Source organism: Rhinatrema bivittatum, chromosome 4 (genome assembly GCF_901001135.1).
Source record: "Rhinatrema bivittatum chromosome 4, aRhiBiv1.1, whole genome shotgun sequence".
NCBI lineage: Eukaryota > Metazoa > Chordata > Amphibia > Gymnophiona > Rhinatrematidae > Rhinatrema > Rhinatrema bivittatum.
The window spans coordinates 86,577,854-86,603,833 of NC_042618.1; the positions used below are offsets into that span (position 1 = coordinate 86,577,854).

The 25,980-nt window shown below is 46.8% G+C and overlaps 1 protein-coding gene across 1 annotated transcript in view; it reads left to right on the plus strand.

The window, feature by feature from the left end:
- Positions 1 to 25,980, plus strand: part of ALDH6A1 (aldehyde dehydrogenase 6 family member A1) — a 167,519-nt gene that overhangs the window by 43,976 nt on the left and 97,563 nt on the right. The window contains 3 exon segments of the mRNA XM_029598441.1: positions 10,017 to 10,178; positions 10,384 to 10,462; positions 22,603 to 22,905. Coding sequence (XP_029454301.1) covers positions 10,017 to 10,178; positions 10,384 to 10,462; positions 22,603 to 22,905 — 544 coding nt within the window.

Below are 25,980 nucleotides of genomic sequence, written 5' to 3' on the forward strand. Positions count from 1 at the left end.
GCGGGTGCTGCCAGTAACCTGTGCTGCCTCCCTCACCTCACACCTCAGAGATCAGATGGAGTTAGGGAAGTCTGTCTCTGATTCTGGGCTTTCAGATAAATGCACCAGGTCTGTGCTATGCCAGGAGGGGCGGGTGCTGCCAGTAACCTGTGCTGCCTCCCTCACCTCACACCTCAGAGATCAGATGGAGTTAGGGAAGTCTGTCTCTGATTCTGGGCTTTCAGATAAATGCACCAGGTCTGTGCTATGCCAGGAGGGGCGGGTGCTGCCAGTAACCTGTGCTGCCTCCCTCACCTCACACCTCAGAGATCAGATGGAGTTAGGGAAGTCTGTCTCTGATTCTGGGCTTTCAGATAAATGCACCAGGTCTGTGCTATGCCAGGAGGGGCGGGTGCTGCCAGTAACCTGTGCTGCCTCCCTCACCTCACACCTCAGAGATCAGATGGAGTTAGGGAAGTCTGTCTCTGATTCTGGGCTTTCAGATAAATGCAGCCAGGTCTGTGCTATGCCAGGAGGAGCGGGTGCTGCCAGTAACCTGTGCTGCCTCCCTCACCTCACACCTCAGAGATCAGATGGAGTTAGGGAAGTCTGTCTCTGATTCTGGGCTTTCAGATAAATGCACCAGGTCTGTGCTATGCCAGGAGGGGCGGGTGCTGCCAGTAACCTGTGCTCCCTCACTCACCTCACACCTCAGAGATCAGATGGAGTTAGGGAAGTCTGTCTCTGATTCTGGGCTTTCAGATAAATGCACCAGGTCTGTGCTATGCCAGGAGGGGCGGGTGCTGCCAGTAACCTGTGCTGCCTCCCTCACCTCACACCTCAGAGATCAGATGGAGTTAGGGAAGTCTGTCTCTGATTCTGGGCTTTCAGATAAATGCACCAGGTCTGTGCTATGCCAGGAGGGGCGGGTGCTGCCAGTAACCTGTGCTGCCTCACTCACCTCACACCTCAGAGATCAGATGGAGTTAGGGAAGTCTGTCTCTGATTCTGGGCTTTCAGATAAATGCACCAGGTCTGTGCTATGCCAGGAGGGGCGGGTGCTGCCAGTAACCTGTGCTGCCTCCCTCACCTCACACCTCAGAGATCAGATGGAGTTAGGGAAGTCTGTCTCTGATTCTGGGCTTTCAGATAAATGCACCAGGTCTGTGCTATGCCAGGAGGGGCGGGTGCTGCCAGTAACCTGTGCTGCCTCCCTCACCTCACACCTCAGAGATCAGATGGAGTTAGGGAAGTCTGTCTCTGATTCTGGGCTTTCAGATAAATGCAGCCAGGTCTGTGCTATGCCAGGAGGGGCGGGTGCTGCCAGTAACCTGTGCTGCCTCCCTCACCTCACACCTCAGAGATCAGATGGAGTTAGGGAAGTCTGTCTCTGATTCTGGGCTTTCAGATAAATGCACCAGGTCTGTGCTATGCCAGGAGGAGCGGGTGCTGCCAGTAACCTGTGCTCCCTCCCTCACCTCACACCTCAGAGATCAGATGGAGTTAGGGAAGTCTGTCTCTGATTCTGGGCTTTCAGATAAATGCACCAGGTCTGTGCTATGCCAGGAGGGGCGGGTGCTGCCAGTAACCTGTGCTGCCTCCCTCACCTCACACCTCAGAGATCAGATGGAGTTAGGGAAGTCTGTCTCTGATTCTGGGCTTTCAGATAAATGCACCAGGTCTGTGCTATGCCAGGAGGGGCGGGTGCTGCCAGTAACCTGTGCTGCCTCCCTCACCTCACACCTCAGAGATCAGATGGAGTTAGGGAAGTCTGTCTCTGATTCTGGGCTTTCAGATAAATGCACCAGGTCTGTGCTATGCCATAGGGGCGGGTGCTGCCAGTAACCTGTGCTGCCTCCCTCACCTCACACCTCAGAGATCAGATGGAGTTAGGGAAGTCTGTCTCTGATTCTGGGCTTTCAGATAAATGCAGCCAGGTCTGTGCTATGCCAGGAGGAGCGGGTGCTGCCAGTAACCTGTGCTGCCTCCCTCACCTCACACCTCAGAGATCAGATGGAGTTAGGGAAGTCTGTCTCTGATTCTGGGCTTTCAGATAAATGCACCAGGTCTGTGCTATGCCAGGAGGGGCGGGTGCTGCCAGTAACCTGTGCTGCCTCCCTCACCTCACACCTCAGAGATCAGATGGAGTTAGGGAAGTCTGTCTCTGTTTCTGGGCTTTCAGATAAATGCAGCCAGGTCTGTGCTATGCCAGGAGGAGCGGGTGCTGCCAGTAACCTGTGCTGCCTCCCTCACCTCACACCTCAGAGATCAGATGGAGTTAGGGAAGTCTGTCTCTGATTCTGGGCTTTCAGATAAATGCAGCCAGGTCTGTGCTATGCCAGGAGGGGCGGGTGCTGCCAGTAACCTGTGCTGCCTCCCTCACCTCACACCTCAGAGATCAGATGGAGTTAGGGAAGTCTGTCTCTGATTCTGGGCTTTCAGATAAATGCAGCCAGGTCTGTGCTATGCCAGGAGGAGCGGGTGCTGCCAGTAACCTGTGCTCCCTCACTCACCTCACACCTCAGAGATCAGATGGAGTTAGGGAAGTCTGTCTCTGATTCTGGGCTTTCAGATAAATGCACCAGGTCTGTGCTATGCCAGGAGGAGCGGGTGCTGCCAGTAACCTGTGCTGCCTCCCTCACCTCACACCTCAGAGATCAGATGGAGTTAGGGAAGTCTGTCTCTGATTCTGGGCTTTCAGATAAATGCAGCCAGGTCTGTGCTATGCCAGGAGGGGCGGGTGCTGCCAGTAACCTGTGCTGCCTCCCTCACCTCACACCTCAGAGATCAGATGGAGTTAGGGAAGTCTGTCTCTGATTCTGGGCTTTCAGATAAATGCACCAGGTCTGTGCTATGCCAGGAGGGGCGGGTGCTGCCAGTAACCTGTGCTGCCTCCCTCACCTCACACCTCAGAGATCAGATGGAGTTAGGGAAGTCTGTCTCTGATTCTGGGCTTTCAGATAAATGCAGCCAGGTCTGTGCTATGCCAGGAGGGGCGGGTGCTGCCAGTAACCTGTGCTGCCTCCCTCACCTCACACCTCAGAGATCAGATGGAGTTAGGGAAGTCTGTCTCTGATTCTGGGCTTTCAGATAAATGCACCAGGTCTGTGCTATGCCAGGAGGGGCGGGTGCTGCCAGTAACCTGTGCTGCCTCCCTCACCTCACACCTCAGAGATCAGATGGAGTTAGGGAAGTCTGTCTCTGATTCTGGGCTTTCAGATAAATGCACCAGGTCTGTGCTATGCCAGGAGGGGCGGGTGCTGCCAGTAACCTGTGCTCCCTCACTCACCTCACACCTCAGAGATCAGATGGAGTTAGGGAAGTCTGTCTCTGATTCTGGGCTTTCAGATAAATGCACCAGGTCTGTGCTATGCCAGGAGGGGCGGGTGCTGCCAGTAACCTGTGCTGCCTCCCTCACCTCACACCTCAGAGATCAGATGGAGTTAGGGAAGTCTGTCTCTGATTCTGGGCTTTCAGATAAATGAACAGGAAGAATGTTCAACTGTCTGACAAGCTTATGGCTGAATATTTTCCTAAATTCATATAGCCGGCTGTCTCTGTCCTTAGCAGTTTACTGAAAAGTTACCCTTTGGGCCAGGCTTCCCAAACCTTTTCTGGGGATCCCACAGCCAGTTGTGTTTTCAGGATATCAATTATGACTGTGCATGTGAAATTTGCATACATTGGTAATCCAGTGTATGCAAATTTACCTAATGTATACTTATTGCGGGTATCCTGGAAGAGGAGGGGTGCTAGGTATAGCCTTAAAAAAAGGTGATCAGCTACCTAAGAGGGTGGAGTACAATGGAAGGAGTGATATTTTACAACTAGTCGTGCTTTATGGCTGGTAGCTGGGATAAATCCGTGGAGTGTGGACAGGATGTATCCCAGGATATGCAGACAGGAGGTGTTGGTGGTCGTTTTCCACCTTCATTTACAATATTACTATGCATCAAGCCCACAGCACACCCACATTAACAGAAAGGTTCGGTGGCACAGCAGCATGGCGAGGACTCGTGGTGTAACCAATAGCCAGGGAAGTACTGAAAGGCCCACCACTTTCTTCCAAATTTTAAAAGAAAGGGAGAAATGAAGCAGAGACGCACACGAGCTATGTGCAAGTGCAGGAGAATGGAGAAGTCTGTGTGTTCCCAGTACGTACAGGATCAGTCCAGAGAAGTGGGTTGTGCATCCCTATCAGCAGAGGGAGTCAGAGAACCAAAACTTTGGGCACTGCCATATATACCAGAGTATATATGGCGGTCCGGAACCCCCGCTGAACGACCTCCTGCAGTCGATCTCCTGCCGGCGCCATTTTCCGTACGATTGTGTTGGGAAGCAGCCTCTAGCTAGTTGGGGTTTCACACATGTGAGGACTACCATCCTGCTTGTCCTTGGAGAAAGCAGAGTTGTTTACATGTAACAGGAGTTCTCTGAGGATAGCAGGATTTTAGTCCTCACGAAACCCGCCCACCACCCCGCGGAGTTGGGTTTCTCCTACTTTTTATTTTAATCATAATTGTATGTTACAAGACTGGAGAGGGACCCGCATGGATGCGTGGTATAGGGCATGCTGGGCATGCTCAATTTGCCTATTCAAAGTTTTAGAAACTTTGACGTAAGTTTCCCGTATTGGGGTTCCATCTGATGATGTCACCTACGTGTGAGGGCTACCTAATTACCCCCCTGATGCAGAAAATTGCTGGTGCCCTGCACACACTTTTTAACACAGCAAATTTCACTCCAGCCCTGGAGCTGGCATTAAAAAATGTGTGAAGCTTGCTGGGCAGACTGGATGGGCCATTCGGTCTTCTTCTGCCGTCATTTCTATGTTTCTATGTTTCTAAATCAATCCTCAAGTGAAGAGCTCAGGAGAAATTTAAAATATAGTGTCCTGTCTGGTTCCTATGTTTATACTTCAACACCTAAGATATAATGTAGCAGCTTGATGATATACATAATATACATGCAGAATAGACACGTTCTAGGCTGATTGCGCCCCTTGTTATTGTGCGTATATATTTGGTGTCCAGAAATCGACCTGAAGCGGGATAAAACAGACGCTCGTATTGAGGGCCTCTTGCGATTGTGGGTGCACAGCCATGTCTCCTGGGCGCTCGATGCATTTGAACGCTAGGGATGCATAACTCTCTAGCACGTCCTTTTGAGTGCAACAGCTCATTAAAATATAGCATCAGGTACCCAGGAGAGCTGGCCGTGCGCGCATTAGGAACAAGGGTGCTCAATACAAGCGCCCATTTTAACACACGTCTTATTGCATTGGCCTGCTTGAGGGTGGCAAAGGTGCCATTTTGGTGGCTGCTGATACCCTATAGCAAGTCTCTGTCTGCTCAACCTGTATTGTTCATGTCTTGCTGTAATCAGGTATTTTGAGATGCCAGTCTCAGGTATGACTCTCGCCTATTTGCAGTATTAAGGGCGAGTTTCATCTGGTACCTGGATGAGGAAGGGCAAGTCAAGCAAGGCAGGAACGTGGCAGCTGTGACACCGCACCTCTGTCCTGCCTGCTCTGTACATATTAATCCACTCCACTTCTAGGGTAGCAATGTTAGTTGTTAAGGCTATCAAGTCTTGCCCCTAGATGTTATAACAGTTTTAAGGTTTTGAAATCTTTTTGCTGGAAAAGTATGAAAGAAACGATGATTTTAGAGATTTATCACCCTCCCCAGGTTGTAAGGTCCTCTCATAATTTATTAGAAATGCCCTGGGTAAAGGAGATCAGCTTGGCTGAGTCTTGTTAGCAGCTATTTGGGGTGGCTAGGCTGTGTCTTTGGAATTCACTTCCAGGTGATTTAAAAGCAGAGACGTCTGTGGTTAGCTTCCAGAAATTGCTAAAGGTCCTTCTCATTTTACAGACAGGAAGAGGTTTTAAAACAATGGATGGTTAACTGAGGGTTTAGAGGAGCAGTCAGGGAGTAAATAATATAACTGCTGCTATATTTATTGTAAACCTAGTTTATTGTAAACCGGTACGATAAGACCTGGTCTTGAGCATCGGTATATTAAAAGAATTTAAATAAAATAAAATATATTGATCCTGTGTTTATCAGCTTTTTATAGGCTTGTTTTTTGTAAATGTTTTATTCTTGTGAAATTATTACCCACCTAGAATGGTTAATAGTGCTCTCCGACTTTTTTCTGTAATGTTTACACATTGAGGGTTTATTTTTATTTATTTATTTATTTGCTTTTATATACCGATATTTGTTGGCGTACATCACATCGGTTCACATTATAACAGCTGGAATAGTATGACAGGGGGTCGTACTATTAATACATTGTAACATTAACCTTTAAGGGAACAATAAAACGTCTAGCAATAAACATTGGTGAGTGAACATTTAAACAAGTATAACAATAGATATTAAGGGTTGGTTATTGTAATTTCAGTTTTAGAACTGGGCTAGGGAGCCTCATTAGCGGAAGCAGTATATACGATATATACAATAGAGAATCATAGATACAATATATGCAGAGTGGCATGTACCTGATTTAACTGGAAGGTTAAGGTATCTTAATGAAGGGACTAGGGGGGATTGTGGGGGGAGGGAAAGGTCATGGGAGGTGGCTTGGAGCAAGGCGGGAGGGGGGGGTAGGGGGATTAGATTGTGTGTTGGTAGGCTTTATGGAATAGCCATGTTTTCAATTGCTTTTTGAATGATTGGGTGGAGGGTTCCAGTCTGAGTTGGGAGGGTAGCTTGTTCCAGAGGGTGGGGCCAGCTACAGAGAAGGTATGTTGTCTGGTGGAGGTAAGGTGCGCTAGTTTTGTGTGGGGGATGATAAGCAGGCCTGTGTTTTGGGATCGCATGTTTTTCTGGCTGTGGTGTAGTTGGGGAGGGTCTTTAGACTTTTTGATTTTTCCGTTGTTGATGGTTTTGTGCAGGAGGGTGAGGATTTTGTATTGTGACCTCTGTGTTATGGGGAGCCAGTGTAGTTCTTTTAGAATTGGGGTGATCTGTGAAGAATGGTTGGTGTTTGTGAGAGATCTGGCTGCTGCGTTTTGCAGCAGCTGGAGAGGTTTTGTGGTGGAGGCAGGCAGTCCGAGGAGGAGGGAGTTACAGTAGTCCAACTTGGATAGTATGAGGGATTGTAGTACTGAGTGGTAATCATGGTGGAATAGTAGTGTTTTGAGTTTTTTGAGGACTTGTAGTTTGTAAAAGCTCTCTTTGATTGTTATGTTGATGTGTTTTTTCATGTTGAGTTCTGAGTCAAGGGTGATGCCGAGATCTCTAACCTCATTGGTGAGAAAGGTGTATGGTTGATTGGGGGTGATATCTTTGCTGGTTTTGGTTGAGGGTTTGTTTGAGATGTGTAGGATTTCAGTTTTTTTGTGGTTGAGGGTGAGGGATTTCTGCATGAGGAGGTTCTTTATTTGGATGGAGAGGGAATCCCAGAGTACGATGGTGTTAGGTATGCTTTCTTTGATGGGGAGAAATATCTGGACGTCATCTGCGTAGATGTAGAATACGAGGTCCAGGCTAGAGAGGAATTTACAGAGGGGGAGCATATATATATTGAATAGGGTGGATGAAAGGGATGATCCTTGGGGGACTCCGTGGGGGAGTGGGAATTGGTCTGATTCATAGATGTTGAGGCGAACTTTGTAGGATCTGTTGGATAGGTAGGATCGAAACCAACTGAGGGTGTTTTCGCTTAGGCCGATCTCCATCAGTCGTGTTATTAGTATGTCATGGTTTACGGTATCGAAGGCAGCAGAGATGTCCAGTAGGATGAGAAGGTAGGAGTGACCGGCGTTGATGCCCCTCAGGGCTGTGTCTGTGAGCGATAAGAGGAGAGTCTCAGTGCTGAGGGATTTTCTGAAGCCATGTTGGGTAGGGTACAGGATGTTTTGGTTTTCTAGGTGTTCAGAGAGTTGGAGGTTCACGTGTTTCTCGATGATCTTGGATATGAGTGAGAGATTTGAGATAGGTCTGTAGTTGGAGAGGTCGGAGGGGTTGAGATGTGTTTTTTTGAGGATGGATTTGATTATGGCACATTTCTGGGCTTCTGGGAAGCCCTGAAAAGTGAGGTATTTATTATATCTGCGATGGGTTTGGCAATAATATCAGGAATGAGTTTGAGAGAGTTGACTGGGATTGGGTCGATGGGGTGTGAGGCTGGGTTAATTTTCTGAATGATCTTCTTTACTTCAGTTGAGGCGATGAGCTCGAAATTGGACCAGGTGGGTGGTGTTTCGTTGGGTGGGGTCGGTGTTTCTTCTTTTGTTGGAGGTTGGGAGTTATGAGTTTGCTGATTTTATCAGAGAAGAAACGAGCAAGTTCTTCGCGAGTCTTTGCGTTGCTGTCTGAAGATGGTGCAAGTTGGTTGGGTTGCGGCAGTTTGGCAGCGAAGTCAAAAAGGGCTCTGGGGTTGTGTTGGTGCTGATGAATTTTTTTTTCCGTAGAATTCACGCTTGGCTTTGTCGGTGTCAGTTCTGTAAATGTGCAGGAGTGTTCTGTATCTGTTGAGGTGAGGTGGAGTGGGATGACTTCTCCAGGTTTTTTCAGCTTGACGGAGGAGCCTTTTGGTGTTTTTCAGTTCGGGGGTGTACCTTGGGGATTTGTAGAAGTTGTTGGGGATAGCTTTGGATATGATGGGGCATTTGGTTTTGGCGATTTCTGCGTTGATGTCGATCCAGGAATTGATGGCCATGTTTGGATCTTTGAGGTCTAATGTGGTTAGGGCGCTGGGGAGGGCTTCAGCAAGGACATCGCTGGGGCACGGTTTAGGGAAGCTGATGTATTTTTTTGGAGTCGTTTAGTGTGGGGTGGTAGGTTTTGAAGTGTAGGGAGGTCTGGATGAGTTTGTGGTTGGACCAAGGCATGCAGGTGGTGGTAGGTGGTCTTTTGGATGTTGAGATTTTGCTGTTGATGAAAATCAAGTCGAGGGTGTGTCCTGATTTTTGTGTCAGGGAGTGAATGATTTGCTTGAAGTCCATTGCGTTCATGGTTCCTTACATTAGTAAAATACACTTACATTTGCTCCAGTTGAAAGGGATTATGGGTAACAAAACTTTGTGTTAGAAAGCCAAGTCGTCCAAGCTGTAAAATAGCGCAGTATTAGCTTTCAGAAAAAAAGAGAGAAATACTTTACTTCCCAGCGTTGTGCAGGATAGGACTCCGGATTTCCCCATCACATACCACACAGTGGCATAATGAGGTCACCAGATCCATGCTGCTCATATCAGAGGGAAAAGAGTTTTATTTCTCAGCATCCCCTGCTAATCCATATTTCCAAATACTTGGCGTTTTATTCTTTTACATCAGCACTCTTTGTCTTTTTGGTTGCGATTTTCTCTGATCATCTTTTTCTCATTCCCTCTTCACTGCTTCCCTTTGTCCCTTTTCTGTCAGTGCTCTTCACTGTGCTGACGCTTTCATATAATCCTGGACCTCCAACCTCCCAACCTCCAACAAAAGAAGAAACACCGACCCCCACCCACAGGGGTGGGTAAGGGGAAACAGGGGTGGGTAAGGGGCAGGGGTGTGGCCTGCTTGTTGCAGCGGTTGCTACCCCTGATTGAGCTGGATGTTCACTAGGATGCAGATACGGCGCTGCTCTTTGCATTGGTGGAGGGGTGGAAGGGAATTGGGGCCGGAGGGTGCTGGAAGCCAATAGTGACGGGTGGGAGGGAGAAAAAAGGGTGTGAAAAAAAAAATGGATAAAGTACGTAGCTTGCTGGGCAGACTGGATGGGCCGTTTGGTCTTCTTCTGCCGTCATTTTATGTTTCTATGTTTCTATGAGATCTGAGGAAGGGCAGAGATATCCTTTGCCTCCTTTTCTAAAGATCACATTTTGAATATTGCCGCACAACGCTGGGACCTGTGATTCTTTCATCGCTGGGCAGAATATGGGTCTTTGCCTCTCTATCAGAGTGAGGAGATATAATGTATGCAGCTGTCTCTGCGGGGGAACCAGTAAATTACCTGTTATGTTTAGGATTATAGTCAGTAACGGGGGGAGATTTTTCTGAGTGCCATATAATCAAAGGTAATCTAGTTTCATTTTCCCTTAGGCCACAAATGAGACAATTGGTCACGTCCCAAAGGCCACGCAGGAGGAGATGGAGGCAGCTGTGAGTTCCTGTAAGCGAGCCTTCAGGACATGGGCGGAGACATCCGTCCTCAGTCGCCAGCAGATCTTCCTGCGCTACCAGCAGCTCATCAAAGACAACTTGGTGAGAAGATGTATGGCTGAGGCTAGTGCCAGCATCATGTAGTGATTATCTTATGGCTGTTTCATGAGGCTGTTACAAAATTGTGGCACTTGAATAATAATCGCCCACCCTGCACTATGATCTCCATCCATAACCCCAGTTTCTGACTCATTCCCAAAAGCCAATATTTATGTTTTTATGTTAGTCTTATTTTGTTCATTTTCAGAAAGAAATAGCTAAAATCATTACGCTGGAGCAGGGAAAGACCCTGGCGGATGCAGAGGGTGATGTCTTCCGTGGCCTCCGTAAGTGACGGGGAGAGGGAACATCTTCATACTGGAAAAATGGTTTGAGGAAAGAAATGGTGATAGCTCATGACAAGGTTGGAAAAATCCCAGGGGCCCAAAATTTGACAGATGACAAAGCGATAATGGTTCATAAAAATATAGAGAATAAAAACAGTATAGAGCAGGGTAACTAAGGGGAAATGGTTAATATTTTAGAAAATATATATATTTAATGCTAAAAATAAAGGCAATATAAAAATGTAAATCGTGTCACGTGATGCGGTAGTGATGGGTAGATGCGCGTCTGACCAGCTCCCGCTGCGCCCAGATAGAAAGCTTACTCTGGGATGCCAGATAGATCTCAAGCCTACCATTTGCCTTCTTGGTCTCTGGTCTGACATGACGCTAGCAGGAGCACAGCGTAAGCTATGTAACCATCTAATTCATGCAGCCGCGTTCACCATAGCTTCACACTGGAAATCGGAGCCACTTACGTCGCATTGGCACAGACAGTTGCACAATATATCAGTGGTGGAAAAGCTGACTTTCTCCCTTCAAAAGAAGGCATATTTGTATTATAGACTATGGGAGCCCTATGGAAAGTGTCAGCTCAAGGAATGCGGGTTCCTAGGTTTCTGAGGCCATCACGTTCGAGATAGGGAGGGCAAAAGCTTATAGCAAAGTGTTTTTACTTGATACAAGCGCTGTATATCTAAAATTGTTGTAAAATGTCAGTCTGAATCATAATGTTCATGATTTATGTTGATGTCCTTCCTATACACAAAATAAGTTTAAAAAAAAAAAAAAGAAGCTTACATTTCAGACCCCTTTTTCACTAATAGCTGGACAAAGAATGGCTGATAAAGCTGCATGGCAATCAATTCCCATGTTTTGGAGAGAATCCAGCTCCATAATCGACGCGCTCTGGGGAAAAACTGCAGCGGACAAAACGTCAGTGACAGAAGAAATGGCGCCAGCAGTGATGGAAGAGGAAGAGGCCTTGAACGCACCAGAGCTGCCTAGCAAGATGGTAGCAGTGATGAAGGCTGTCATGCAGCAATTGACTGATGAGCTCCACTCCAGCCTAGATGCGAGGCTTGAGAAGGTAGTGCACTGAGTGGGGCAGTCAGGGAGGTGACTACATGGAGGATATGGAGGTTTTTTACCTCCACTGCGCAATGCTTAGAGTCTTAGAGCGGGCCCAAGGGCGCACGTTTGAAAAACTTGAAGATTTGGAAAATCAGAACAGTCGAAACAACCTGAGCATAGTGGGTTTACCAGAGAGAGTTGAAGACAATGACCTGGCCAGATTTCTGGCCTTGTTTCTCCCTGCAACAGTAAATCTGGAATGCAAAAACGTCAGACTAAAGATAGAGCGAGCGCACAGGGCCCTGGCCCCTCCTCCAGCAGACAAGAGCTGCCCAAGGCCCCTTATCTTGCATCTTCATCACTACAGGGAGGCCAACAGGAAGCTTAAAAGGGTCTCTCCCAGGGGAAATGAATCTATGTTTTCAAGATGTTTCTGCTGAGATGCAGAAAGAGAGAGTTTTCTGGAAATTAAGAAAGAGCTGAGAAAGAGGGCTGACTTGTGCACTTTTATACCTGGCAAGGTGAAGGCTTTCCCAGAATGGTACAACTTCATTCTTCAGTGATGCGCTTTGTCCAGCAACTTGAAACATGCAACTCTGCAGCTGCCTGATGTTGTGCCATGTATCCTGGCATATTTCAGTTTTAGTTGCTATGCTAGGATTACTGGGTCTGAATTAAGGGATCTGGTTAAATGCGGGGAAGTAGAGGCAAAGGTGAGTGCGGGCTGGAATTTTGAGGGTTCTTTAGATTGGTTAATTTACAAGGTGGGGGGGCTGAGTCAGGGGAAAATAGTCACATGTTGGTACTTCATTGTCCTTGGTTGGGAGTTGGTGTGCACATGTGAACTAGTCAGATGTGCTGCACACGGACAGACCATGGAATTGCCCTGAGGAGCTTCAAAGTGGTGGACAGTGAAGCAGGGAGGATGCTGCATTCATGCAAAGTTGACAAGCAAATAGCGGAGGAAGACTCCCAATTCCCGCAGATACTTTGGTTACAGCATGGACTGCCTGGCTGGCTGAGGAAGATTTCTGGAAGAGAGGGCTGGGAGTGGGATGACTATTGGAGTTGGGGGTCTAAATGGAGTTGTTTTTCAGATTCTGTATCAGTGTTGCTGGGTGTCAGGGGATCCTTCCTCCAGACATGCTGTCCATTTTGTTCCGAGGGGGCAGGGTTAAGGGATGCATCTTGGGCTTGATGGGGGAAGTGTTGTGTGGGAAGGAGAGAGTTTTCTCTCTCGCCCCAAGGTTGCATACGTTTAGAGCACTGTTAAATGGTTGGGAAGTTAGAGGTAGGGGTGGGAAGGAGTTAAAGTGGTAAAAACAACAGCAGACACATCGACACAGATAAGGAAACAAGCAACCTTCATAGTTTCTCATGACTAGCAAGATGGGATTGACCTGCCCTTACTAAATGAAAGGAAATTATCATGTAAGTAGTAATTTCTCCTTCCTTAGTATTCGGGCAGGTCAGTCCCAACGAGTGGGTTGTACCAAAGCGAATCTCGAAAAGGGCAGGAGGCTGCCAGGGTCCAATCAATTTCACCTGCGCAAAGGTGGCATCCTTCCTAACCCCCAACATTCAAGCGGTAATGCTTGGAAAGGTGTACAAAGATGACCATGTCAACACTCAGCAAATTTCAGCAGTCAACAACAAATGAAGTTCTGCCTACGATACCACCTGAGCCCTAGTGGAATACGGTCTAATCTGTTTCGGTAAGGCAACCTCAGCAGCCACATAGGCTACCATAATGACTTCCTTAACCCAGTAGGCAATCATTGCCTGCATCGCCGGTGCTCCCTGCTTACTTCCACCATGGAGCACAATCAGGAGAACAGATTTTTGACCAGCTTTAGTCATCTCCAAGTTCCGCAGTAAATGACACTTGATGTCCAAGGAACACAAAAGGCGGTACTCAGCTTCATCTCTGTCCCTGTCCAAGGTAAGCAGAGAAATGGACTGATTCAAATGAAACTCCAAAACCACTTTGAGCAAAAAAGGAGGGCACAGTCCGAAGTTGAACCGCACCCAGAGTCATACAGAGAAAAGGCTCACAGCAGGAAGGAGCTTGCAGCTCAGAGACCCGATGTGCTGAGCAGGTTGCTACCAGAAAAACTTTCTTCAAGGTAAGTAGCCACAAGAAAGGAGTATGCAGCAATTGAAAAGTCGGACCTTCGAAAAACTCGAGGACCAAGTTAGAGTCCCACAGAGGCACTGGAAGCCGCAACGGTGAGCAAAGATGCTTAACTCCCTGCAAGAAACGGGACATGTCCTCATGGGAAGACAAAGGCCCTCCATTGACTCCCCCTATAACAAGCCAGGGCTGAAATTTGAAACTTCAAGGTCTTAAGGGCCACACCCTTAAGCAAGCCATCCTGTAAAAATTCCAAAATCACAGGAATATCCACATTGAGCAGATATTGCTTAGAACCCCAGGCCTCAAAAACCCTCCAAACTAGCGAAGTAGAAATGTTACAGGCCTGAAGAAGAGTGGAAATTACCGCAGGCAAAAAACCCCACTTCAACAACTGAGCTCTTTCAATGGGAAAAATGTAAGAGAGAATCAACCCGGATCCTCATGCAGAATGGGCCCCCAATGTAACATCCGTGTGAGACAGTAGCCTGAGGGGAGTGCCCACCAGAAATCTCTGGAGCTCAGCATATCACGGCCTTTGAACCCAAACCAGAGCCAGTAAAAGGATGCAGTTGGTTTGAATTGCAATCTTTTGGACCAGCCTGCCTATCAGAGGACAGGGCGGAAACACATGGCCACTCCTGAACAAGAGCGTTGATGTCCATCGTGTTTGGGTCTCGCCTGTGACTAAAGAAGTGTTGAACCTTTGCATTGTTGAACGTCGCCAACAGGTCTACATCCATTAGGCCCCAGTGGTTCACCAGGAGCTGAAAGACCTCGTCCATCAGCTCCATTTCTCCTGGTTCCAAGTTTCTCCTGCTAAGGAAATGGGTTCTGATATCATCCTTTCCAAAAACGTGAGAGGCAGATCTGCTTAGGAAATGCTGCTCTGCCCACACCATGAGCGCATCTATCTTCTCCAACACTTGTTGACCCTTGGTTCCACCCTGATTGATGTCATTGCATTGTCAGACATCATCCAGACTGCCTGAGCCTCTAGCCGCTCGGCAAATTGTAGGCTTGCCAACCGAACCACTCGTGCCTCTAGTCTGTTGCTGTTCCACTGCCGCTTTACTGCTTTCCAGCGCCCATGCACCACCAACTCCTGACAGTGAGGCCCCCCCAAGCCCCGGGGACTCGCATCTGTCACGAGTACCAACCAATCCGGCATTGTCAGGGAAATTCTCTTCCTGAGATGATCCGTGTGTAAACATCAGTCCATCTGGGATTTCACCTCTATTGGAAGGAGCAGCCTCACCGCATAGTTCCGTGACTGTGAGCTTCATCAGGAGAGCAACGCGCGCTGAAGAGGGCGCATATGTGCCCATGACCAGGGAACCACTTCTAAGGCAGCATCAATCAAACCCAGGACCTGTAGATAAGATCACAGAGTCAGACAAACAGAGTTTCGCAGGGATCAAACTCGCTGCATCAACATGAGGATACGAGACTTTGGCAGAAATACTTTGCCCTGCTTTGTATCAAATTGAGCCCTGAGATACTCCCAGGTCTGAGATGGCTGCAAATTGCTCTTGGCCAGATTCACCACCCAGTCTAGATCCTTTAGCAAGGAAACCACCCTGCAGGAAGCACGAAGACTCCCTTCCATGTCCTGGCTCGAATCAATCAGTCATACAGATAGGGGTGAACTAGAATGCCCTCTTTGCAAAGGGCCGATGCTACCACCACCATGACCTTGGAAAAGGTCCTGGGCACCGTAGCTAATCTAAAGGCAAGGCCTGAAACTGGTAATAACGATCCGGGATAACAAATCGGAGGAACCGCTGATGTTCCTGCCAAATGGGAATATGCAGATATGCTTCCATCAGAACTAGAAACGTGAAGTTCTCCCCTGTTTGTAGAAGTCAGTTGATGCACCTGAGATCCAGTAAGGGCTGAAATGACCTTTCCTTCTTGGACACAACCAAATAAATGGAATAATGACCCGTATTTTGCTCCAATTCAGGAACGGGAATCACCGTTTCCAGATCCAAAGCCGTTATAATGTCGCTTACACTTCTACTTCTTTCCGAGGGAAGTTGCATGGAGGGACCATGAAGCATCCAGAAGAATGCGAAGAAATTCTAGAGCTTACCTGTCCTGAATCACTTCAAGAATCCATTGATCCAAAGTTATCTGGACCCACCTGTGATAAAATCGGGATAGGCAAACACCTATATCCTTCACCATCAGGTGAGCCCACAAACCTTCATTGAGAAGACCGAGAGGCTCCACTTCCGAAGCCCGTATCCTTTCGATGTCCTTGGGGGTTAAAGGTCTGAGACCTGCAGAAGAAATGGAATCTCTGGGAAGAATAAGAACATGCCATACTGGGTCAGACCAAGGGTCCATCAAGCCCAGCATCCTGTTTCCAACAGTGGCCAATCCAGGCCATATGAACCTGGCAAGTACCCAAAAACTAAGTCTATTCCATGTTACCGTTGCTAGTAATAGCGGTAGTTATTATGTAAGTCAACTTAATTAATAGCAGGTAATGGACTTCTCCTCCAAGAATTTATCCAATCCTTTTTAAACATAGCTATACTAACTGCACTAACCATATCTTCTGGCAACAAATTCCAGAGTTTAATTGTGCGTTGAGTGAAAAAGAATTTTCTCAGATTAGTTTTAAATGTGCCACATGCTAACTTCATGGAGTGCCCCCTAGTCTTTCTATTATCCGAAAGAGTGAAAAAACGATTCACATCTACCCATTCTAGACCTCTCATGATTTTAAACACCTCTATCATATCCCCCCTCAGCCATCTCTTCTCCAAGCTGAAAAGTCCTAACCTCTTTAGTCTTTCCTCATAGGGGAGCTGTTCCATTCCCTTTTTCATTTTGGTCACCCTTCTCTGTACCTTCTCCATCGCAATTATATCTTTTTTGAGATGTAGCGACCAGAATTGTACACAGTATTCAAGGTGCGGTCTCACCATGGAGCGATACAGAGGCATTATGACATTTTCCGTTTTATTCACCATTCCCTTTCTAATAATTCCCAACATTCTGTTTGCTTTTTTGACTGCCACAGCACACTGCACCGACGATTTCAATGTGTTATCCACTATGACGCCTAGATCTCTTTCTTGGGTAGTAGCACCTAATATGGAACCTAACATTGTATAACTATAGCATGGGTTATTTTTCCCTATATGCATCACCTTGCACTTGTCCACATTAAATTTCATCTGCCATTTTGATGCCCAATTTTCCAGCCACACAAGGTCTTCCTGCAATTTATCACAATCTGCTTGTGATTTAACTACTCTGAACAATTTTGTATCATCTGCAAATTTGATTACCTCACTTGTTGTATTTCTTTCCAGATCATTTATAAATATATTGAAAAGAAAGGGTCAAAATACAGATCCCTGAGGCACTCCACTGCCCACACCCTTCCACTGAGAAAATTGTCCATTTAATCCTACTCTCTGTTTCCTGTCTTTAGCCAGTTTGTAATCCACGAAAGGACATCGCAACCTATCCCATGACTTTTTACTTTTCCTAGAAGCCTCTCATGAGGAACTTTGTCAAATGCCTTCTGAAAATCCAAGTACACTACATCTATAGGTTCACCTTTATCCACATGTTTATTAACTCCTTCAAAAAAGTGAAGCAGATTTGTGAGGCAAGACTTGCCTTGGGTAAAGCCATGCTGACTTTGTTCCATTAAACCATGTCTTTCTATATGTTCTGTGATTTTGATGTTTAGAACACTTTCCACTATTTTTCCTGGCACTGAAGTCAGGCTAACCAGTCTGTAGTTTCCCGGATCGCCCCTGGAGCCCTTTTTAAATATTGGGGTTACATTTGCTATCCTCCAGTCTTCAGGTACAATGGATGATTTTATTGACAGGTTACAAATTTTTACTAATAGGTCTGAAATTTCATTTTTTTTTATTTTTTATTTTCTATTTTCAAATTTTCCACAATAAATCATGAAATACATCTTTATGAGAATTCGGTACATATTCCGGAGTCACATTATTCTTATCTTACTCTGAAACAAAATGAAAAAAAGGTACTTTTCTTTCCGAATACATTCCTAAATATAAGAATTACGGAGGCAAGAACACATTGAACGAGTTAAACAAGCATTTCAAAATATATTAGCTTAGAGAATAAGATAGGTGAGCAACCCATGTATACTTAATCGATCACACATCAGGATTCTCTAAGGGATGACCCAATAGGAAATCCTTTAGATGTTTAGGATAAAAAAAAAACATAATTGTTCCCTTGGAATCTTATGCAGCATTTACATGGAAACTTTAGAACGTATCGGGCACCCATATCCAGTACCCTTTGTTTCATAGTAAGGAATTCCTTCCTACGTTGCTGGGTTATTTTAATTACATCTGGATAAATCCACAATCTCGCTCCATAAAATAGAGCTAATCTATTCCTAAGGAACATTTTTAATACATAATTGCGGGCTGACAACGCAAAAGATATCAATAATGCTTTCCTATTTTTAACCTCAGTCTCGATGGACAGTTCCAATAAATCAGAAATGTCCATTGATGGTATATTATCTTGTGCAGCCTCGGAAACCCCCTGGGGCAAGTAGTAAGGTCTTGTACATACTGTGATCGCAGTCTCAGGTATCTTTAAAACTTCCTTCATATAGGTTTTGAATAAATCTACAGGTGAGATTAATCCCAGCACTGGAAAATTGATCACTCTCAGATTCAACATTCTTAAGTTATTCTCCACCTTTTCCAATCGTCTTCCTGTTATTATTTCTGATTTTACAAAGTCCTGTTGAGTAGACTCCATTTTCCTTAACCTGCCTTCTTGATCTTGAAATTTCATTTCAATGGTCTCAGTCTTTTTATTATTTTCTTGTGTTTGCTGCTTTATTTCAGTATTCGATTGTGCTATTGATTTTAAAGCAGAATCTATTGCCTTAAGTGCATACCAAACTTTTCCAAGGGTAATATCCTCCGGTTGCCCAATATTCACTTTCACAGCTGTGGATTCTATATGGGACTCACCCCTCTCCTGGTGTGTTGCCCCTCGATTGTTGTTCCTTGCTGATTCGTCAGCCATACGGATCACTTGTTCTCCTCCATGACCCGTCTCCAGAAACACTGAGGACTCCTCTCCATGCGAGGTACACAACACCGGCAAAGATTGCAACTCACTTTGAACCTCCTCGGGTGTGGAATCCATTATGTGCGCTGGGTATGTGGGCCTGATCGACTCACGCGGGCTTAGAGTGACATCCGGGGTCAGGGGGGAGCCTGCTCGTTCACCCAGCGACCAGCCCGATTGGCGTCGCAGTTGCTCCGGCCACAAAACCCTCGATCCGCGGCTGGTAAGGGTCCACTACCGGGGAGCTTGTTAATGCTCCCCGGACTTTTCCCTTACGTTTACTGTGAGGCATTTTCTGATTAGAATAAGAAAAAGGAAAAAACACAGCGGAGCTCGTTTTCTAGACGTCCTATCCGGCGGCCATCTTGCCTCCTGAAATTTAATTTTTTAGTTCTTTCAGAACTCTGGGGTGTATACCATCCGGTCCACGTGATTTACTACTCTTCAGTTTGTCAACCAGGTCGACCACATCTAGGTTCACCGTGATTTGGTTCAGTCCATCTGAATCATTATCCATGAAAACCTTCTCCAGTATGGGTACCTCCCCAACATCCTCTTCAGTAAACACCGAAGAAAAGAAATCATTTAATCTTTCCGCGATGGCCTTATCATCTCTAAGTGCCCCTTTAACCCCTTGATCATCTAACGGTCCAACTGACTCCCTCACAGGCTTTCTGCTTCGGATAGATTTAAAAAAGATTTTACTGTGAGTTTTTACCTCTACGGCCAACTTCTTTTCAAATTCTCTCTTAGCCTGTCTTATCAATGTCTTACATTTAATTTGCCAATGTTTATGCATTATCCTATTTTCTTCTGTTGGATCCTTCTTCCAATTTTTGAATGAAGATCTTTTGGTTAAAATAGCTTCTTTCACCTCCCCTTTTAACCATGCCGGTAATTGTTTTGCCTTCTTTCCACTTTTCTTAATGTGTGGAATACATCTGGATTGTGCTTCTAGGATGGTATTTTTTAACAATGACCACGCCTCTTGCACACCTTTTACTTTTGTGGCTGCTCCTTTCAGTTTTTTCTCATTTTCTCAAAGTTTCCCTTTTGAAAGTTTAGCACGAGAGCCGTGGATTTGCTTATTGTCCCCCTTCCAGTCTCCTCTATAAGACTGAAAACGTCAGTAGTATCGAGAGTGGCCAGTCGCTTGAAAGATCGGGCAACGTGTGTCTTATCCTCTGGCAATTGAGGGACCTGGGTCTCTCCTCATTTACTTGCCATCCAAATCACTGCCAAACAAAAGTGAGCCTTTGAAGGGCAGCTTAATAAGATTGGATCTGTGGATCTGTTGCACAGCCACAGCTGCGGCCTGGACGCAATAACTGAAGCAGCTCCTCCAGTGGCTGTGTGTATCATGTCATAGCCTAAATCAGCCAAGAAGGTGGTCCCCGATTCTCTAATAGGTCCAGGATCAGACCCAGCACCACCAGTTTCTTGACAAAGACACAAAGTAGCCCGAGCTACAAGGTGCAGCAAAAGCAAATGGCAAGTTCCTTGTCACTGCCTCAAAAGCTTGCTTTAGGATAGCCTTCTATCCTGAGCATCCTTCAGTGCCGCACCTCCCTCTACCAGGATGGTGTTACATTTCATGACAGATCATATTACGACATCAACCCTAGGGAAATGCAACTGATCTCTGGCCTGCAGATCCAAAGTGTATAAACCCGCCAAGACATGACCCCATTTAAAAGATGCCTCTGGTGCACTCCATTCCAGATGGTGAGCTACTGAATTGCATCCAGGAGGGCAAAGAAGCCAGTAGCCTTGCGCAGGGTGACCAAAATAGGATCCTCCTCCTGCGTTCCTAAGGAGTCCGACCCAGCCACTCCAAGGGTCTTCAAGGTCAAACCCAGCAACTCATCTCTATGAAATGGAGAAGAGTTCTATATGGCTCCAAATCTGAGGGAATATCCCCTTCCTTACCAGGAGAGCCACCCCCATCATCAGTATCATTATGATCCACCTGCATTTGAGCTGTTAGATTGCACTGCGCCACGGCGCTTGATTGTGAAGACAGGCAGAGGAGCACACGGACCTACCTCAGTAGGTACTGCCATTCAGAAGACCAGCCCTGTAGAAATGTCTGCAATCTCTGGAAGAATTCCATTCAGAAAAAGGACAGGTCCTTTCCAGGCCCCATAGGCCCAAACCTGATGTCCTGAGCATCAGTGTCCTCTGAGGACTTGACTCATGGATCAGTCAAGGGAGGGGACACTTCTGCCTTGCCCCTCCCTTGGTCTCACTTCCCTCAGACCAAGGAGATGGACCATCACCGGCAAAATCAGAAAGAGGCAAATCTCTCTGAGCATCCAGGCAGTGCTTACATGGGCTTAAAGAAAGCTGCAGTTGAATGGCCCTCATATAGCATAAAGCACAAAAAGGCGCTTAGGTTTCTTCACCACGGGCTTCATGCTATAAGCGTGTAGACCGATAAGTCTCACACCTAGATTACCCACGTGTATAAGCCGCGCCCAAAATGGATGCACAAAAAATGTGCCTAGACCGCTCATGCAGCCCAAACTGGATGCCAAGTACAGACACCTAAGCTGGATGCACAAGATTTGCTCCCAGAAGCAAGAATGCCCAAACTGGGCGTACATTAGAGAACGGGCGCACACAGATGCACAAGTGCACTGACAGCCTTCATCAAAAATGTGCACAACTACCCTGTGGACTACCAAGCAGTAAAATGAGAGAAACCTGGGAGTGGGGCATAGTCAAGCGGCTGCTCACCACTGTGCCTGCACTATTTCCTCACCTGACACAACTCCCCAGAAACGTGAGCAGGACAGACCTTTCTCCTGCTTTCTGCCTTTTCTCTTGTTTACCTGAGCTCAGCTCTCCCTGGTCCTGACTATGGGGGGTGTGGGGGAGAGGGCTAAAGTCTTCACTGACAAGCCTCTCTCTTGCCCTGTTCGAATTTAGGTCCATGCCAGTCAAGGCACTCTATTGAGGGAGGGACTACACGGTATCACCTGAGGAGGCAAGCGGTGTCTTTCCGATATCTCATTTCCAACTTTCCAGCTTTTCTTCTTTTTTCTTTTTTTATGTTTTACTCACAGGCAATCCGCTGAAGGAAATGCATGTTCAGCATCTGCAGGAGACAGAGAATACTGGTACGCTGATGTCAGGGTGGGAGTATATAGTCATGACGTCAGCTTTTGCTCCGGCTCCATCTGCTGGCAGAGGTGCATAACCTGCCAGAACGCTAAGGAACTCTCATTTTGGTGCCTAAAATTTGACATCTGGCATTGTAGTCTGGGTCAAGGAGAGGAGTTTCCGAAAGTGACCAGAAGGGAGACAAGTCGGGCCTTGGGAGGTCAGCAGTTGCCATCACTGGGAGACAAGCTGGGTCTGGACGGAACAACAGCTACCGTGCCCCTGCCAAGTCTGTCATCTGTTACTGGCCACCAAATAAGAGAGATTGGAAGGGAAATGATGGGCAATGAAGGTTAAAGCAAAATAAGTCAAAATGAAAAAAATTGCCATTCACTCTTAAAAAGTTTGACTTACAACTAAGATTTTTCAAATTATGTTCCATTTATGGTGAGTGGGCCCAGCATTTGTTTTGTCAGTTTAGTAACAGTTGAATTGAGTGTATCGATCTCATCTGCAGTTTGTCACCGCAGGGAAAGAAACCCTGTTCCCTGTAAGCTGTGCAGATGCACATAGGTCATGAAGCAAGCACACACAGCATGCACAAGAAAAGGCAAATAGAAAGGTCACATGTATACACTATATTGCACATAGACATAACACAGCTGGAAAGGAGTCCAGTGACATGTGCTTAGGAGGAGGAAATGACTTGTGTTTTCTGTTGCCATTGCAGAAGTGGTTGAGCACGCATGTGGCGTGACATCTCTAATGCTAGGAGAAACCTTACCATCTATCACCAAAGACATGGATACCTACACCTTCCGGATGCCACTGGGAGTATGTGCAGGAATTGCTCCCTTTAATTTTCCTGGTATGATCCCCCTCTGGATGTTCCCCATGGCCATGGTGTGTGGCAATACCTTTTTGATGAAACCATCAGAACGTGTTCCCGGAGCCACCATGTTCCTTGCCAGACTGCTCCAAGACTCAGGAGCCCCTGATGGAACCTTGAACATTATCCATGGCCAGCATGCGGGTAAGAAGATGCAGTGAGAAGTGAAAGAGCTGATTTACAAACGGGGCCTGTAGTCTTGTGTTAGAATCAGGGGAGGATGCTGGGAGAGGAGAGGGGCTGCAGTGCAAAAGAAGGATTAATTATCCATGGCCAGCATGCGGGTAAGAAGATGCAGTGAGAAGTGAAAGAGCTGATTTACAAACGGGGCCTGTAGTCTTGTGTTAGAATCAGGGGAGGATGCTGGGAGAGGAGAGGGGCTGCAGTGCAAAAGAAGGATTAATTATCCATGGCCAGCATGCGGGTAAGAAGATGCAGTGACAAGTGAAAGAGCTGATTTACAAACGGGGCCTGTAGTCTTGTGTTAGAATCAGGGGAGGATGCTCGGAGAGGAGAGGGGCAGGAGTGCAAAAGAAGGATTAATTATCCATGGCCAGCATGCGGGTAAGAAGATGCAGTGAGAAGTGAAAGAGCTGATTTACAAACGGGGCCTGTAGTCTTGTGCTAGAATCAGGGGAGGATGCTGGGAGAGGAGAGGGGCTGCAGTGCAAAAGAAGGATTAATTATCCATGGCCAGCATGCGGGTAAGAAGATGCAGTGAGAAGTGAAAGAGCTGATTTACAAACGGGGCCTGTAGTCTTGTGTTAGAATCAGGGGAGGATGCTGGGAGAGGAGAGGGGCAGAAGTGCAAAAGAAGGATTAATTATCCATGGCCAGCATGCGGGTAAGAAGATGCAGTGAGAAGTGAAAGAGCTGATTTACAAACGGGGCCTGTAGTCTTGTGTTAGAATCAGGGGAGGATGCTGGGAGAGGAGAGGGGCAGAAGTGCAAAAGAAGGATTAATTATGCAGTTTCAGCATGCGGGTAAGAAGATGCAGTGAGAAGTGAAAGAGCTGATTTACAAACGGGACTTGTAGTCTTGTGTTAGAATCAGGGGAGGATGCTGGGAGAGGAGAGGGGCTGGAGTGCAAAAGAAGGATTAATTATCCATGGCCAGCATGCGGGTAAGAAGATGCAGTGACAAGTGAAAGAGCTGATTTACAAACGGGGCCTGTAGTCTTGTGTTAGAATCAGGGGAGGATGCTGGGGGAGGAGAGGGGCTGCAGTGCAAAAGAAGGATTAATTATCCATGGCCAGCATGCGGGTAAGAAGATGCAGTGAGAAGTGAAAGAGCTGATTTACATACGGGGCCTGTAGTCTTGTGTTAGAATCAGGGGAGGATGCTGGGAGAGGAGAGGGGCAGAAGTGCAAAAGAAAGATTAATTATGCATGGCCAGCATGCGAGTAAGAAGATGCAGTGAGAAGTGAAAGAGCTGCTCTACAAACGGGGCCTGTAGTCTTGTGTTAGAATCAGGGGAGGATGCTGGGAGAGGAGAGGGGCTGCAGTGTAAAAGAAGGATTAATTATCCATGGCCAGCATGCGGGTAAGAAGATGCAGTGACAAGTGAAAGAGCTGATTTACAAACGGGGCCTGTAGTCTTGTGTTAGAATCAGGGGAGGATGCTGGGGGAGGAGAGGGGCTGCAGTGCAAAAGAAGGATTAATTATCCATGGCCAGCATGCGGGTAAGAAGATGCAGTGAGAAGTGAAAGAGCTGCTTTACAAACGGGGCCTGTAGTCTTGTGTTAGAATCAGGGGAGGATGCTGGGAGAGGAGAGGGGCTGCAGTGTAAAAGAAGGATTAATTATCCATGGCCAGCATGCGGGTAAGAAGATGCAGTGACAAGTGAAAGCTGATTTACAAACGGGGCCTCTAGTCTTGTGTTAGAATCAGGGGAGGATGCTGGGAGAGGAGAGGGGCAGAAGTGCAAAAGAAGGATTAATTATCCATGGCCAGCATGCGAGTAAGAAGATGCAGTGACAAGTGAAAGAGCTGCTCTACAAACGGGGCCTGTAGTCTTGTGTTAGAATCAGGGGAGGATGCTGGGAGAAGAGAGGGGCAGGAGTGAAAAAGAAGGATTAATTATCCATGGCCAGCATGCGGGTAAGAAGATGCAGTGAGAAGTGAAAGAGCTGCTTTACAAACGGGGCCTCTAGTCTTGTGTTAGAATCAGGGGAGGATGCTGGGAGAGGAGAGGGGCTGGAGTGCAAAAGAAGGATTAATTATCCATGGCCAGCATGCGGGTAAGAAGATGCAGTGACAAGTGAAAGAGCTGATTTACAAACGGGGCCTGTAGTCTTGTGTTAGAATCAGGGGAGGATGCTGGGAGAGGAGAGGGGCTGCAGTGCAAAAGAAGGATTAATTATCCATGGCCAGCATGCGGGTAAGAAGATGCAGTGAGAAGTGAAAGAGCTGATTTACAAACAGGGCCTGTAGTCTTGTGTTAGAATCAGGGGAGGATGCTGGGAGAGGAGAGGGGCTGCAGTGCAAAAGAAGGATTAATTATCCATGGTAAGCATGCGGGTAAGAAGATGCAGTGAGAAGTGAAAGAGCTGATTTACAAACGGGGCCTGTAGTCTTGTGTTAGAATCAGGGGAGGATGCTGGGAGAGGAGAGGGGCAGAAATGCAAAAGAAGGATTAATTATCCATGGTAAGCATGCGGGTAAGAAGATGCAGTGACAAGTGAAAGAGCTGCTCTACAAACGGGGCCTGTAGTCTTGTGTTAGAATCAGGGGAGGATGCTGGGAGAGGAGAGGGGCAGAAGTGCAAAAGAAGGATTAATTATCCATGGCCAGCATGCGGGTAAGAAGATGCAGTGAGAAGTGAAAGAGCTGCTTTACAAACGGGGCCTGTAGTCTTGTGTTAGAATCAGGGGAGGATGCTGGGAGAGGAGAGGGGCAGAAGTGCAAAAGAAGGATTAATTATCCATGGTAAGCATGCGGGTAAGAAGATGCAGTGACAAGTGAAAGAGCTGATTTACAAACGGGGCCTGTAGTCTTGTGTTAGAATCAGGGGAGGATGCTGGGAGAGGAGAGGGGCAGAAATGCAAAAGAAGGATTAATTATCCATGGCCAGCATGCGGGTAAGAAGATGCAGTGAGAAGTGAAAGAGCTGATTTACAAACAGGGCCTGTAGTCTTGTGTTAGAATCAGGGGAGGATGCTGGGAGAGGAGAGGGGCAGAAATGCAAAAGAAGGATTAATTATCCATGGCCAGCATG